Below are 15,364 nucleotides of genomic sequence, written 5' to 3' on the forward strand. Positions count from 1 at the left end.
GAGTCACCTTTACTGGGCTGGGGGTAGTTCTTTACACCTTCATGCCCAGGGAACTGCTGCGTGAGCTTTCACAGCACCCTGATGTTCTGAAGTAGGATAGAAGTAAGCAAAACCACACTGCACAATAGGAGAAGGAGACAAGAACTCTGGTATTTCCACCCAAACCACATGCACAGAGAGAGGTCAGCACAGAGCTCTGGCTCTGAGCACACTTGCTCACTAGCCTGGCTGCTACTCCCTTTGATATTTGTCACAGCCAAGTGTGAAACTCAAGAGAAGCACGTGGACAAGTGAGTCAGACCCCTGAATTCTGCAAGTGCTTCTCCCCTACTTATTATAGCTCATCCTTCAGCTCTGCCCTGGCACACCAAAGCATTTTCTATCCACTGCTCAATCAGACAGCAGTTCTTCCAATTCCTTCTGCTCACCAGCACGAAATTCACGTCCAGCACCTCCCAGAGGTGACATCCCTGTTCTGTAGGGCCTTCCAAATAAGATGTGCTCTTCATCTGCAATTATCATGCAAAAATACCCCCACAAAAACCCAGGCAGATAAACTCCCTCCTGCATTTCACCCACAGGCACACAAAGGCAATTACTGCAGAACTTGCAGTTTGCATCAGTAAACACAGCAATGTAATAGTTTTGGGTTATTCAACTTTCAATTTTGAGGACTATGTTAAAACAAAACCAAAGCCAAACCAAAACCAAACCAAACTCACCTGGATTTCTCCTGACAAGCAAGTTGTTAAACTGGCCCAAAATCATATTTTACCAACTGCAAAAGAGAAATTCTGGAGATTCTTCAGCTGGTATGAATCAGGATAAAAGGCATTTCACAGCTGTAGAAGTGAGAATATTTCAGGAAAAAGAGATGTTTTTAATTCCCTCTAGTTCGTTTAATAAATTCTAAACATTATAGCTTAAAATAATCCTGACAGACAAAGTAGCCCAGACCTTCTTATCCAACAGAGTACAACTATGCACTCACTGCCTCAAAACTATTCTCTACCCTCTCTTGGGTAAAATAGCAGGGATGGAGGGAAAGAAACTATTTAGACTGAAGAGCAGAAACCTCTACTCAGACCCATTTGTTTTACTCTGCAAGTATTGACAGATGAGTAATGAAAACTTTGCTGCAGACACAGACTGTTCTTCAAGGCAGCATCAGTTAATAAACCACAACCACAGCTGCAAAAATATTAAGGAATTTAACTAAATGACTCCTTCAAGGGCAAAGGATTGCAGGAGGAGCCAGTTTTTGTGCTTTGTTATCATCCCAAAGGTTAAGATCAGAGCATGCAGCATCAACACAAACCAGTGTTGCTGTTTTGGACATAAAAGCTTTGAATAACAATTTCATTAAATGTATACAACTGGGTACTAATATTTCTAGTATGACTCTTTTCCATTATGATAATAGTTTGAACTTAGTATACTATGTTGCCAAAGCTTTTAGATGTGAATTATCTCATCTGAAAAGAATTAAATGGTAAAAAAAAAATTAACAGTAATAATAAAGCTAACAGCCTGTGAGCTGTCAGAACCACAGGAGCATCAAGGCTGGAAGAGACCTTCAAGATGATCTGATCCAACTGTCAGCCATAATCTCCTCTAAACCACATTCCCAAGAGCCACATCCAAGCATCTCCTGAACACTTCCAGAGACAGCGACTCCACCACTTTTCTGGGCAACTTATTCCAAGGCCTGACCCTTCTTTCAGTGAAAAATCTGAGCTTTCTCACAGGACAAGCCATAGCACTGGCCTGGCAGCATGGCTGAGAGGGTTTTACAGGATTGCAGACCTGGATCAGGATGCTGCCCCACAGCCACAGGAACAGCTCATGCACACTGGCAATGATTTCAGAAACAGCTGTGCCCACAGTGGATGGGGGAATTTTTTGGTGACATTACTAATGGAGCTCCAACAGAGTGGATAAACCAATGGCTCTAGCTTTAGGTACAATTATTTATACCAGTCCCAAGTCCTCACAGAGTTTGAGAAGTATTGTTGGTTGGGGGCTATGTATAAATCACGAACGTGACAGGATTGCTGTGGAACACATTTTGAGTTGTTTATTTTTTAGTATCAGTCTCATTACATGGTTATGACAATGGGAAGATGATAGCAGCTTACATCTTAGGCAGTAGACTAAGAACTTAATGTTCTAACTTACTTTAAAAGCTTTTTGACTAATCACACAAAGCAAAAGCACACTGACAGTAGTTCTATCCAACCACTATAATTTTGGTTAAAATAATGCTCTCTTATTTTGAATACAAGACTTGTTTGTAAACTTTAAGATACAATGTACAGAGCTCCATTATTAAGTTTAGAACTTCTTAATATCTCACTAGATATATTTTTCTGCAACTTAGGGAGTTATTTTACTTAAGTGTTAATACACAGACTATTGTTCTATTTGTCCTTTCTTTCTACTTCTTGTATAATTTTTCTGCTGACAAATCTTATAGCTACTGCTTAGCTCTAAATTACCACCTTGTTGTCTCTGAGGCTTGCTTTTTGCAATGTGCCTAAAAGCCTCTGATTTTAAGGAATCTCACAGAGAAATATCCAAACAATGACATGGACAATCAACAACCTTCCAACATCCTTTTTATTGTTACTAACACTCTTACACATCTTGTTGCCAAAAGACCCTCAGGATTTATAAATTCCTCTGCCCAGGGCAAAAGAGGGTTTGGAGCTTGCAGCTTGGCACTCACCAGGCTGGCAGCCAAATGGAAGCTCAGGGAAATTCTCCTGGTATCACTTGTGGTGCACCTGATGTCCCCAGGGAGCCCTCTGAGCGTTACAGTGAAACACACACCTCACATTTGAGGTCTAATGAAGCAGGTTGTATTTCAGGATAAAATCTAAGAGTAAGTGCTGCCAATGAATATTTAGGGAATTTATACAAGTGCTTTCACCCGAGACACACAGGAACAAAATTATCTTTGTTTAAAGGCTACCTGGAAATAGGCACAGAGAGTTAACAAGAACCAAAACCTCTCTTGGCATGGTTTTTAAGTGTTTCTTTGCCCTGCAATTGTTACCAGGCTTTTATTGGCAAACCACCCCTCACTGCCCTCGACTGGCTCCTCTGAACTGCCTCCAAAACACACATATTTGCTTTTCCCCCCACAAAGATTTTGCTTTTCCTTGGCATTTCCCATTCCAGGCCGTTCACGAGTCATGTTTGCCAAATGACTACAAGCATGGGACAGGTACATTTTCAATTTTGCCATAATGAAGGCCCTATTTGAAGCCTCTTTGATCTCCTCAGCCTACTTCAGAAAATGTGCAGAAATTTAAATAAATGTTAATATCCATTCCTCCACAAAGTTTGAGAGAAATTGGCCAGTAAGTCCAGGAGTTGTAACAGAGGATAGATGAGTTATCACAGCTGCCTTATGTAAGGATGTTACAGATTAAGGAAGAGAGGTGCAGACAAGGAGCAAACTTATCTCTGAGAGATGTGCCAAATGATGCATGACAACTTGCTGCTTCTTCTTTCAAGGGATTTTGTGCACCTGAATATCACAAAACTGGCCAGAGCTGAGAGTGCCATCTCATGTACTTTAAACACCATTCCTTAAGTTCACTCCATCAGTTTAACAGGGTGGCTCTACAATGTTCCAAAGTGTTTCTCCTGTAAGAAAACAACATCCCAGACAGAGCATGGGACAGAAGTGCTGCTGATTCCAATGACAAAGAGCAAACAGCTACACACATAAGAAGAACAGAAAAAACAAGCTGAAAACCAAGAAACTCCCCACCTTCAGTTTGTCAGTTATGTTCTAGGTATTGCTTATAATGATACAAGATTATGGGTTTTTTTTTTAAGTCGTGTGACTTTCAGATGCACCATGGTTTTGGGTACTAAAAATTTTTCCCACACAGAAGCTCAGGAGAAGCAATTCCAAGCAGCAAAAGTTAAACTCAACCCCTGACCTGCTCTTACCATGCTCTGTCAAAAATCTGGCATCAGCCTTAACATCTGATTTCGTGTGACCTTTCAAGGGTATTTATACAGACAAACCACCTCCTGCACAAACCAGTGCTCTACATTTTCTGCAAATCCCTGTAAATTCATAGATGAGTTCTAACTAAACCTTTTGGCAGAATTCCCTAGTTCCTCAAATGTATTATTCTTATATATAGTTCTACTAAGAAAAGTAGAAAATGGAGACTTAAAAAAATTAAGATGGAAAATACATATCCAAAGAGGGATATTTAATTTTATTGTATGTGAAAGCTGCAGCATACATCACTGTCAACTGTGAAATGCAAGGCTGCATCAAAAAGAAAAAAAAAAAAAAAAGGCAAAATGCTCAAATTGACAAAGTTAATGCAGTTAGAGCACAACTGAAAGGATCATAAAGCACCCAAGAAAAACTGTGTTTAAACAGTATTGTCCTGCTAACTGAACCCATTGTCAGATGGATTCACTGAGCTCTGCTCTCCAGAATTGATTGGAATGTACTCTACAACCAGAACTGCAATATTGATCTCCCTGGGTGCCCTTTGTTACGTTTGGTTCATAAAGGAAACTTTCTAAATACGGAATTAATTCCTCAGACTACTGTAGAACCTCTTGGGCAGCACAGACAGGACAGACTGGTAGTCAGGACCCAACCAAACCTATCAAAAGGAAAGGGATAAAACAGTATGTTCTGTATATTTGGAACACACTTGTTTTGGTTCCTATTTTAATTATTAAAGACTCCCTGCAAAGCGCAGCTGAATGGTTACAGAACTATTTATTCAGTCTCCCAGTAAAATTCTGTCAAGCTTTAATCAACCAACCAAGCTGCAGTATCTGCTTCCTCCAACCTTACCAGCTGTGAGTAACTATTCTTTTGATTTTAACCTCCACTGATTTTTTTCCTTTCTTTCCAGAAGCCTAAAAACAGAAAATTCTCATGAACTTTCTTTCAAACCCCAAGATTTTGTACACGTCAGGGATGAAATTAAAGATCTTGTTTAGAATATAAATGGGACTGGTTCAGTGAATATGTTAAGTACTCAACAAAGGGCATCCCCCCATGAAGCCTTCAGAGAGAAAGAATGAGAGCATGAGAGTGCAAGCAAGCTTTAACCTCTCTCCCTGGGCAGAATAATGGATTAGGATTTCCTCAGAGGCACTGATGGCCATGCCAAGATGTTAACTTGCATCACAAAGTGCACAGGATTTTCATGGCACCAGAAAACCTCTACCCAAAGCAGCGGACACTGTCACCCAGATAAAGTAAGATAATGCAAAACATGTGGTTTATTTGCATTTCAAAAAGCCTCATTTCTATAATTAAGAAATCTCTTCTTCAGTGCTACTCATGCTCATTTGACCCTTAGTGTGGTTATAAAATGGGAACCAAAAAATTATTCAGAATATAGCTTTTATCAATTCTCAGATCTTTTAGAGACTTTCCTAAATACAACACAATAGAAAGGAGGTGTAGGAGAAGCAGTCCTCCCAAATACTGTGAATATTGCACCTCCCACAACACCAAGAAAACACTGATACAGGCTCTTCCCTTTACTTTTTCCTATTCACTTCTCCCTTGCTCTTACAAGGAAACATTTTCTTACAAACCCCACAGAAGCTGAGCTGTGCAAGCAGCTCAAACAGCAAAGAGATTTAACATGAAGAGACTGTTTCCAAGCTGGAGAGCTTCCACTGAAATATGCAACCCAAACAAAAGCAGATCAATAATGTGATCCATCAGCCTGATCTCAGGCTGCTTCACAGAACATGTGAGGACATCATTTCTCTGTCACACAGATGAAACTGTTTGCTCTGTCACTGCCAATGTCAGACACCTTAAGAAGAGACTGGAAATGTATTTTTAAGAGTGGATGCTGTGGGTCAGGGAATAAAGCTGTAATTTGTCAGGATGCAGTAAAACGTGAACAGCACAACTGCAGAACATTCCTCTGGCAGCACGTCCCAACCTGCAGGATTCCTGCAGCTTTTCCGGATTGCTGAAATTCATCTTCTGTCTCTTTGCCTTGGAACAGAGTCCATGAAAGCCGTTGGGAACGTCCTCCTTGCCCGATTTCCCCCTTTGCCATCAGTCTTGTCCTCTCCTCTCCACTCTCCTCGCACGCAACTCAGCCCCCACTCCCTCCTCTCCATCACCAGTGGGTTGGGCATCCTCTCCATTTTCTCATCTTTCAGTACACTCCATCAACATCTGATGCCCCTTTTCCTTCTCTGGCCACCTTTTTATACACCTTGGCATGCTGAGGCTGCAAATTCGAACTTGCAAAGACAATAAATCTAGTTTTCCTTCAACCTGCTCTCCCTTTTCCTCTGATCTCAAGCCCTGAGAATGACACCCTGTTCTCCTTTACTATCCCCTTATCCCATTATGTTCTGCAATATTTAACTGCAGCAAAACTTTAGTTATTTAGAAAACAATTACAAGTAACAAAGCTCATATCCTTGCAATAGCAATGTGATTTTAATACTCTCTCCATGACACTGGCTGAATTCCACAGTCATATGCTAACAAACAAAAAGGAAAAGTGCAACTCCAAAGCAGAATTTTCCAAGTATTCAGGCCCTTACATCATAATAAATTTTCAATTCTTTTCAGAGAGAAAAGCCTATTCTGTCACAAATCTGAGAAGCTGAAGGACCCCTCTCCATGCATAGGATTTTTCTCTAGATAATGTAATGTCTCTACGGGCAGAATACAAGCTGGAAGGATTCATTTCATGCTAAGCAACAGTACACAGAGGACAAGAGCTTCCCAAACTAGCAAAAGATACCAAATCTCAAGTTTCAGCAGAAAAAATGCTGTGATTATATGCTTTGGAAAACTGAACAAGTTATATCCACTACATGTATTCAAACTATGCAAAATGATGGGTGTGGTGAGGAGGGGGAGAGAGGAAGGAGGCTATTAAATCACCTTACCTGTAATTCTGACATGTAATTTGTTATTTTTAATATACAACATAGTTTCAGGTGTTTTATCTGGCACAAAGACAGAAAATGTTCTTTATCATCTTACCTTTGCTGGGGTACAAGGGATTTTCCAAACTGGGTGCTACGGTAACAAACAACTCCAGCTCCAACTAGCTCAACTGAGAGCTACCTATAATACACATAAATGATTGAGTGATTGAATTAAACCTTATTAGCCATCAAATGCCTCTGCCAAGGAAGGGACAACATCTCTCCAGCTTCTTTAACATGAAGTCTAGAAAGCTAACTCCTCATGTTCCTCCACTTGCAGTTCAAATGCTGTTAAGATTCTGGATGGAATGCTCTCCTTCCAAAGATCTGTACGTCAGCAGCAAAGCTCATTTTGCCAATTCTACCCTCAGGCTTTCCACTTTGGAATAAATAAGGTCTTAATGTGTATTTCTTAAAAAAAAAAAAAAAAAAAAAAGACCACACCTTTGCATTATAATCTATCTGCACCTACTGTAGAGTCACTAGAGCATCAACTGCAATTCAAAACTTCCAAAAATATGAACAAAACCCCAGTGAAACCTGAAAGAGGAGTTACAGATTGACTCCCTTCCCTAGAAACACACACCCAGGTTTCTTCCACTCAGGTAATACATTGCAGCAAGCAAAGCCACACAAGTGAATCAAGAGATCTAAATGAGGGATATTTGTTTTATGATCTTGACTGACAGTGAACTTCCACTTCTCTCTCTGCCTGCCAGGAGGTTAGCAAGAGCCAGTGAGTTACCACCACATAAAAATCACAACCAAGAGATATATTTAGTCACCATGGTTCAAGGAAAATGATTGCTTACACTGAAAATAAATTTAGCAATTGTTTCCAGTTTCTGATTTTCACTGACGAAGGCACAACCCAGCTGCTTCACATTCCAGTAGCCTTCAGCTGTCTTTTTTCTCCACTCCTTGCCCACTTCCTTCTTACAACTGCTAAGACCATCTCAATCCTGCAGCAGTTATCCCACAGGCTGCATTTCGGAACACACCACCTGTCAACCTACAATGGCTTACAAAAGATGCCAAATCCTGCTCCTTGTGCCATTCTGCAGAAATCAGCAATCATCTTGTACCTGTATCTTACCTCTACACAAAACCAGCCTGAATGGTTGATGCTGTTTGAAGAAGTCACAGTAAAACACATGTGGGATGTCACTATGGGAGCAGCACACAGGAGGAACCAGGAGGTGCTGAAAGCCTGACTAAGGAATAATTGGAACTGAACTGCCTTTGGGGTTGAGAGATAAGTTTTTTCAAGGGTCTAATTTTCAAATTTGCAGGTAACTCCTACTTTGCCTGAAAACCACCAGCAGAGAAGCACTTCAGCTGGTCAACTGCAAAATTTTCTAACCTGAAACCCCTCACTTAGTATTGAGAAATATTGTACAGCTGTGAATGCACAACAGAGCTGAGAGAGTCCTGCCTGGTAATGCACCTAAGCATGACAGACAAAGAGAAACTGCACAAAACTGTACAGGTATATAAAACAGGCAGGCTAATAATTTCCACAAAATGATCCAAGGCATGATGACAGTTCAAAATATACCCTCTGCAAAAACAAAATCTCCAGGAAACTTCACATTTGTACAAAAACATCCACAGATGAACAATTCAGGATTACAAAAAATGGCATTAAAGGCTCCAGATAGAACATTAAATTTCTACAAAGATGGGAATAATGTGATCTCCTGAATTGTTTCTTCAATTTTGTCATTTTCTTAAAAACAGAGTTCTCCTGGAATTACTCATAGATGTTTATCCCACCAAGGGTGAGAATTTGAGGTGAATTTGCTCATCAGGCAAGTGCTTATGACTAAAAGGTAAAGCCAACAGTGTTTTTGGTCTACTGGGAATAAACAACATCCCACTGAGTCCTGAGCAGAATAGAGATCACTGCCTGCACTCCAGGTAGCTAACACCTGAAACAGCTCTCTCAAACAACTTTAGCAGGCAGCTATTAGAAAAGCAAGTTCACAAGGGAAATGAAAGCCCCAAAAGAAATAACAAGACTAAGACTGAAAACCAAGTAGAATAAACCTTCAAAATATGGCACCCATATGTTCTTTGGTTTTAATAAAAGAGCATTTTTGACTTGTTTCATGACAAGCTTTTGGTTCAGAGCTGATGGTGTCTAATTCCTCCCTTACTCTTCCTGAATGATGGAGAGTAGCTGAATTCCCTGCAGCACATAATCCATCAGGTAAATAAAAACAGGAATTCGTGCATCGCCATGGTAACAGGAAACCAAAGCAGAATCGGTGACCTCCTCTGCTCTTTCTTGGCATCCCTATTTTGGATTTCACATCAAAAAGGGAAAGAGCAAATATTTTCTGAAAGTGAAGACAAAAAGTCACAGTTCTGGAGTAAAGAGAAGCCAATGACCATTCCTTCTCTTCAAGCCAAGGAGGGTTCTGCTTTGGAAAAGTGTCTGAAGTCTCGTGGTGGCAGCCTAACAAAGCAAGGCCTCTAACACTAGCAAACCCCAAATAAACCATCTTCTCCTACATTACCAGCTGGCTGCCCTTCAGTCCAAAGCAGAGCTCTGAATTGCTCTACAGTGACCCTTCTGTTGATTAAACAGCAGCATTGAGAGGCTCCAGAGGGAGCCTTGTCTGCTCTTCCTTCATGGGCAGGATGAAAGCCGTTATCTCTAATCATTTATTATTGTTTTTTATGGGGTGCCAACAAGGTGTTTCAGTTAAGGACCTGGGAGCAGATGTATGAGGGTCTCTGGGGGTCTAGCCCTGCAAGGGGTAACACATTTTTTCCAGCAGCCTCTCTAGATGGACACACAAGTCAAACCAAAGCCCACTCCAAAGTCTGTCCCCATTGCTTGTGACCAGGCAATAGTCTATTTTATTTATAACATAATGCACCAATTTCTGTCTCCGTAAGAAAAACAAATTCAAATGTACACGAATGCACAGACCTTGGACCTCACAGCATTTGTTTCACAAGTCTGTATCCTTGGTTCTGCTACTGTACACGTTTTGACAAACATTACCCCGAACGGCTGTGGTGCTACGAGCTGTGTTTATTCGGTGACGCTATTAACCAAACTGTTTGTGTCAATCAGAAGTTCAAACACTCAGAAACAGCGATGGAGACAGTGCTGCTCTGGAACAGCTGGCTCCCAGCCCTCCTTTCCTGTCTCTTCTCCTCTCATTTATATCTGGACTGGTTTTGTTGGTTTTTTTTTTTTTTTAATATCCTTCCTAAAGAAATGAAAGTACAAGCAGTTGAAAGATGACAGATTCCCAGATTTACAGTTTCTCTTGTTCAGCAAATCATCTCTGTGATAGACTTCCACTAGAACAAATGTCCCTGCATCAGGGCTTCTCCCACTGCATCTTCCAACTGCACACTCACAGCATCGACCTGGGGATGGATCTTGCACAATCCTTGAATCCTTCAGTGGGAGCTCAGTGTGGCTGATCTCTAGTCTGTGCATGGTATGATTTTTATATGGTATTTTATTGCTATTATATGGTATTTTATATGGCATTTATATTTATATGGTATTTCTTGGCCTCACTGCTCCATTGTTTATGGAACCGTGCTGAGTTTGCGTGCGTCTCCAGAGTCATCTTCCTGTGCCTGAGCTCCTCACGCTGCCTCTCTGGTGTGGAGTTCTATTTACTATTCTCCCAGGGTTATTTACTGCACGCGAATAAACAAAACGTGATCACTTATTTATACATCTGTAATTACTGTCTACAGTTACTAAATCCCAAGCCAAATTCACCTCCAGCATAAACAAGTGGCAATTATTCCCGAGCTGGCCCGAGGTCTGTGTACTCTGCTAACACCTTCCCTGCTTGCTGGAGTAAAGGACAAGCATGGAAAAGCTCAGGAGGAGTTGGGATACTCTGAGAGGGATGGAGCACGGGATTAACCTGCGATATTTCTGGAGTCACATTTGTCCGCTGATGCGGGGCACACTTGTTGGGCAGTAACTCAGCGCCAGGAGCTGGAAGCACGCCGAGGTGCTGCACGGCTGGCAGGCTGCTCATCCATCCCCGGGGCTGCTCCAGAACCCCCAGAACACACCAGGCTGGGATGAGCACGGCCAGTGCTGCCCACTGCTCTCCTTGGAACCGCGCATCCCTCCTGCATCCCTGGCTGATGTCCTGGGAAGCCTGGATGCTCCACACAGCCCTACCCGGGCTGCTGCCCCGCGTTCCCCAGAAGGAGACAGCCGAGCTATTCCCCACAATGAAATATACAAAACAGCATCGATTTTTCTCTGCTAATTAAATGCAACATAATTAAACTACGTAAGTTCGCTGCTTGATTTGCACAACACTAATTGAATCTTTAAGCGTACTACTCCCACTACAGAGGAAAACAGGGTCATTCAACCATCTAAAGTGACAACTGAGAACCAGGCACGACTCCAGAAGCACAGAGAGACAATATGATCCGTGCCTGAGCTGGAGGAACCTCAGCAGCCTCCCCTGGCACTGGCTCTTGGGAGCACCCCAGGCATAAGGAAAAGGGAGGGAAAAACCTGCAAGTTCCCTCTGACATTTGCCCACGGACTCATCTTTTCTCATCCTGCAGCAACACCAGGAGAGGAAAGTTGGGAGAAGTTGAAATTATTCATTGCGCCTAGGCCCCAAAGCGCTGCAGCGCCCGGCTGTGCTGATGCTCGGCTGCCCGGCAAGGACGGAATGGGCGCAAGAACATAAAAATTAAAATAAAGGAGTTAGGAGGAAAAAAAGATGAAAACAACGAGGAAAAAGGAAAACGCGGAGGAGACACAAAGCCCGAGCCAAACAGCGCCCGGGCACCGCAGGACCGGCCCCCGGGCGGACGGGCAGAGCATCCCCCGCGGCCCCGGGCCCGGCCCGGCCCCGCTCGCTGTCAGGAGCCCCCGGGGGAGCCTCGCCGGGCACGGGGGTCCCTGCCCGGCTCCCCCCGCCCCGCCGGGCCGCGCCAGGCCCGCGGCACCGCCGGCACCTCCCGCAGCTCCGGCTGCTCCGGCGGCTCCGCGGGCCGCGGCTGCTCCGCGGGGCGGGCGGCGAGCGCGGCCGCCCCGCCGCGTCCCCCCGGCCGCTGCCCGCGGGCCTCCCGCCGCTCACCTGCTTTCTCGATCTTGCCGGACATGTCGGAGCCGCGCTCGGCGCTCAGGCCCGGCGGCGCACGGAGCCGGCCGAGGGGCTGCCGGGCTCCCGCTGCTGCCGGGCTCCCGCTGCTGCCGGGCGCGATGCGGGAGCGGCTCCAGCGGCGGCCGTGGAGCTGCGCCCGCCCCCTGCCCGCTCCGCGGGCCGCGACGGGAAGGGGCGGCCCGGGGCGCCCGGCGCGCACGCCCGGAGCGCGGCGCCGCCTCCCGGCAGCCACGGGAACCGCGGGGCGGGGCCGGCGGCGGGGCGGGCGCGGAGCCCCCCCGGCCGGAGCCGTGAGAGGGATGGAGGGATGGAGGGATGGAGGGATGGAGGGATGGAGGGATGGAATCCCGCGGGGGCATCGGGATCGGGGATGGGCGTCAGGATCGGGGATGGGCATCGGGATCCTGCGATGGAATCCCGCGGGGGCATCGGGATCGGGGATGGGCATCGGGATCCGGGATGGGCATCGGGATCCGGGATGGGCATCGGGATGGAGGGATGGAGGGATGGAATCCCGCGGGGGCAGCGGGATCGGGGATGGGCATCGGGATCGGGGATGGGCATCGGGATCGGGGATGGAATCCCGCAGGGGCATCGGGATCCTGGGATGGAATCCCGGGGTGGGCAGCGAGATCCGGGATGGGCATCGGGAACCTGGGATGGAATCCCGCGGGGGCAGCGGGATCCGGGATGGGCATCGGAAACCTGGGATGGAATCCTGAAGTGGGCATCAGGAACCTGGGATGGAATCCCAGGGTGGGCATCGGGACTGGGGATGGGCATCGGGATGGAGGGTGGGAATTGGGATTGAGGGATGGGCATCGGGGCCCTGGGATGAGGATCAGAATACCAGGATGGGCATCAGGATCGAGGGATGGGATCAGAATCCTGAGATGGGCATTGGGATCCTGGGATGGGATCAGAACACTGGAATGGGCATCAGGATCATGAGATGAGGACTGGAATCCTGGAGTGGGCATCAGGATCCAGGGATGAGGATCAGACACCCTCTCCTGTCTCTGTCCCAGTGTGTGGTCATTGCATGGGAAGGAAGCCCTTCCTCATATCCAGGAACTTGGTGTGCGTCTGTTTCTGCCCATTTCCTTGTGTCTGAGTGGTTGGCACCACCAGGAAGAGCTTGGTTGGATCTTCTTGGCATCCCCTTTTAAATACTTACACACATTAAGGTCTCTTCTCGAGGCTGAACAGCCCCAACTCCCTCAGTCTTTTTCTAGGAAGCCAGGCGGTTTTCCCCCCAAAATGCAATCCTCGGGATGCACGGGTGGAAGAAGCAGGAACCCCCACGCTGAGCTGCCTGGGGATGTCCTGCTGATGCTCCTGGTCCTTCAGAATCTCCTCAGGCCTCACACGTTCTGCCTTTTTCCAAATTCACTGCCATGGCAGAATCTTTCTTTTGGGGCAGTCAGCAGCAAAATTAAAATTAATCCATTACAATTTACTCTCTACAACTGTCCAAAAGAAGGTTGTGGCAAGGTGAAGATCATCCTCTTCTCCCAGGCAATCAGCAACAGAACAAGGGGAGATGGCTTCAAGTTATGCCAGAAGGTTCAGATTTGATATCAGGAAAAATTTCTTCATGGAAAGAATGGTTAAGCATTGGAACAGGCTGCCCAGGGAGGTGGTGGTGTCACTGTCCCTGGAAGTGTTCAAAAAAGGAATAGAAATGGTCTATGGGCATGGTGGTACTCACTAGAAGGTTGGACATGATGATACTGGAGGTCTTTTCCAGTCACAGCAGAGCCCGGGGGGAGGGCTCCAGGCAATAATAAAATAATTATGGTCCTATTTGAAAATGAACTCATTTCTACAACTTAATTAGGGACAAACACCTCAACAATGACTTACAGGTAGCCCTGTGCTACAGGCCAATAAATCTGAAGCCTGGTGAGCTGTCAGAGGCTGTTTACTTCCCTTATCAAATAAATCATTCACGAGGCTGCTATTTCTGTAAGCTTTCCACACAACTTTGAAAGTGACTTCATGAGCCTGTTTAAACACCTCACACACCCAGGGCTAGGCAGAAGGTATAGGAGGAAATGTCTGAGAGGCAGAGTATGCATTTTTCTCTCATTAATTTTTTTTTTTTCACTGAGAGCCTTGTGGAGAGTTCCTGAGTGTATTTGCTTAATAAATCAAATTACAAAAAAAAAAAAAAAAAAAAAATTAAAAAAAAAAGAAAAAAAAAAAAAAGAAAGAAAAGAAATATTTAAGTATTTAGGTGGAGGTTTTCCTCTGGCTCCCACAGATGTAAATGGTGGCTGTGGCAGCCACGCTGAGCTGTGCTGACTCACTGGGATTAGTGAGCAGTAGTAACAAGGAGCTGCAGCGGGTGATGCTAATGAGAGCAGACCCGACTGGGAGTACACACAGGAAGCAGACAGATGAAGTAACTAGCTGCTATTCTTACACCCTCCCGTTTTCAGACTTGGGCAAGGGAGAAGGAGCGTGTGTGCAATAATGTGAGATATGAACAGAACAGCTACTAAATTGGAAGGTCTTTTCATAGTCTCTGATATAAAAAGCCCCGTTGTGCCCATGATGTGTTGCCTTCCGGGGGATGCTGGAGTTTCTCCTGTGGTTTCTGCATTAAGATGTAACTCACAAGGCTGGGAAAACCCGATGCTTCTAAATATCCCCTGAAGTCAGCTGGGGAAAATCAGCTCAGAGCTGATTGTGTCCATCTGAGTGTGCTGTTAAGGGCAGAGCTGTGGCCAGGGGAGCAGGAGGAGAGCTGTGAAGAGAGATGTCATTTTTCAGGCTGTTACAGAGCAGTGTGAGACCCACAGGGATGGTTCTTGCAGCACATTTGGATACAGGGAAAGGGATGGCAGTAGCTGGTTACCTTCAGTGCAGGAACACCCTACAAAAAGCCAATTTTTCAGGTGCTGATGCTACAGCAGGAAGAAAAAATTAAGAATACGCGGTGTACCTGCTTTGCTATCGGATGAGAGCACAGTGCTAACAGAGACGTGCCAGATGTGAGGGCAACATCTGGAGCCTCCTTCCTCAAATTATTTCATCACTGGGAGAAACTCCCCGGCAGCAAAAAGCTCAGCAGACGGTGGAACCCCAGACGGGCTGACAGCACCTAGGGAGGGGCAGCAGACACAAAGTGCAGCCCCACAGGGTCATTTCCTGCAGAGAGCCACTGAACTGCACTGCTGACCCAGGGAACGGGGGAAATTGTGCAAGAAATGCCAGCCAGGCTGGAGCAGCGCAGTTTAAAGAGCGCTCCTGCCCTCTAGTGAAGA

General features: G+C 45.4%; 1 protein-coding gene across 12 annotated transcripts in view; it reads right to left on the bottom strand.

The window, feature by feature from the left end:
* RAPGEF1 (Rap guanine nucleotide exchange factor 1) overlaps positions 1 to 12,322 on the bottom strand; it is an 83,164-nt gene extending 70,842 nt beyond the window's left edge. For all 12 annotated transcript variants that reach the window (XM_072936829.1, XM_072936827.1, XM_072936823.1 and 9 more), the window contains exon 1: positions 12,066 to 12,322. In XM_072936829.1, coding sequence (XP_072792930.1) covers positions 12,066 to 12,090 — 25 coding nt within the window. In that variant the 5' untranslated portion in view covers positions 12,091 to 12,322. The remainder of the gene's footprint in view (positions 1 to 12,065) is intronic.
* Between the last annotated feature and the right edge of the window lie 3,042 nt (positions 12,323 to 15,364).

Source organism: Taeniopygia guttata, chromosome 17 (assembly GCF_048771995.1).
Source record: "Taeniopygia guttata chromosome 17, bTaeGut7.mat, whole genome shotgun sequence".
Classification (NCBI taxonomy): Eukaryota; Metazoa; Chordata; class Aves; order Passeriformes; family Estrildidae; genus Taeniopygia; species Taeniopygia guttata.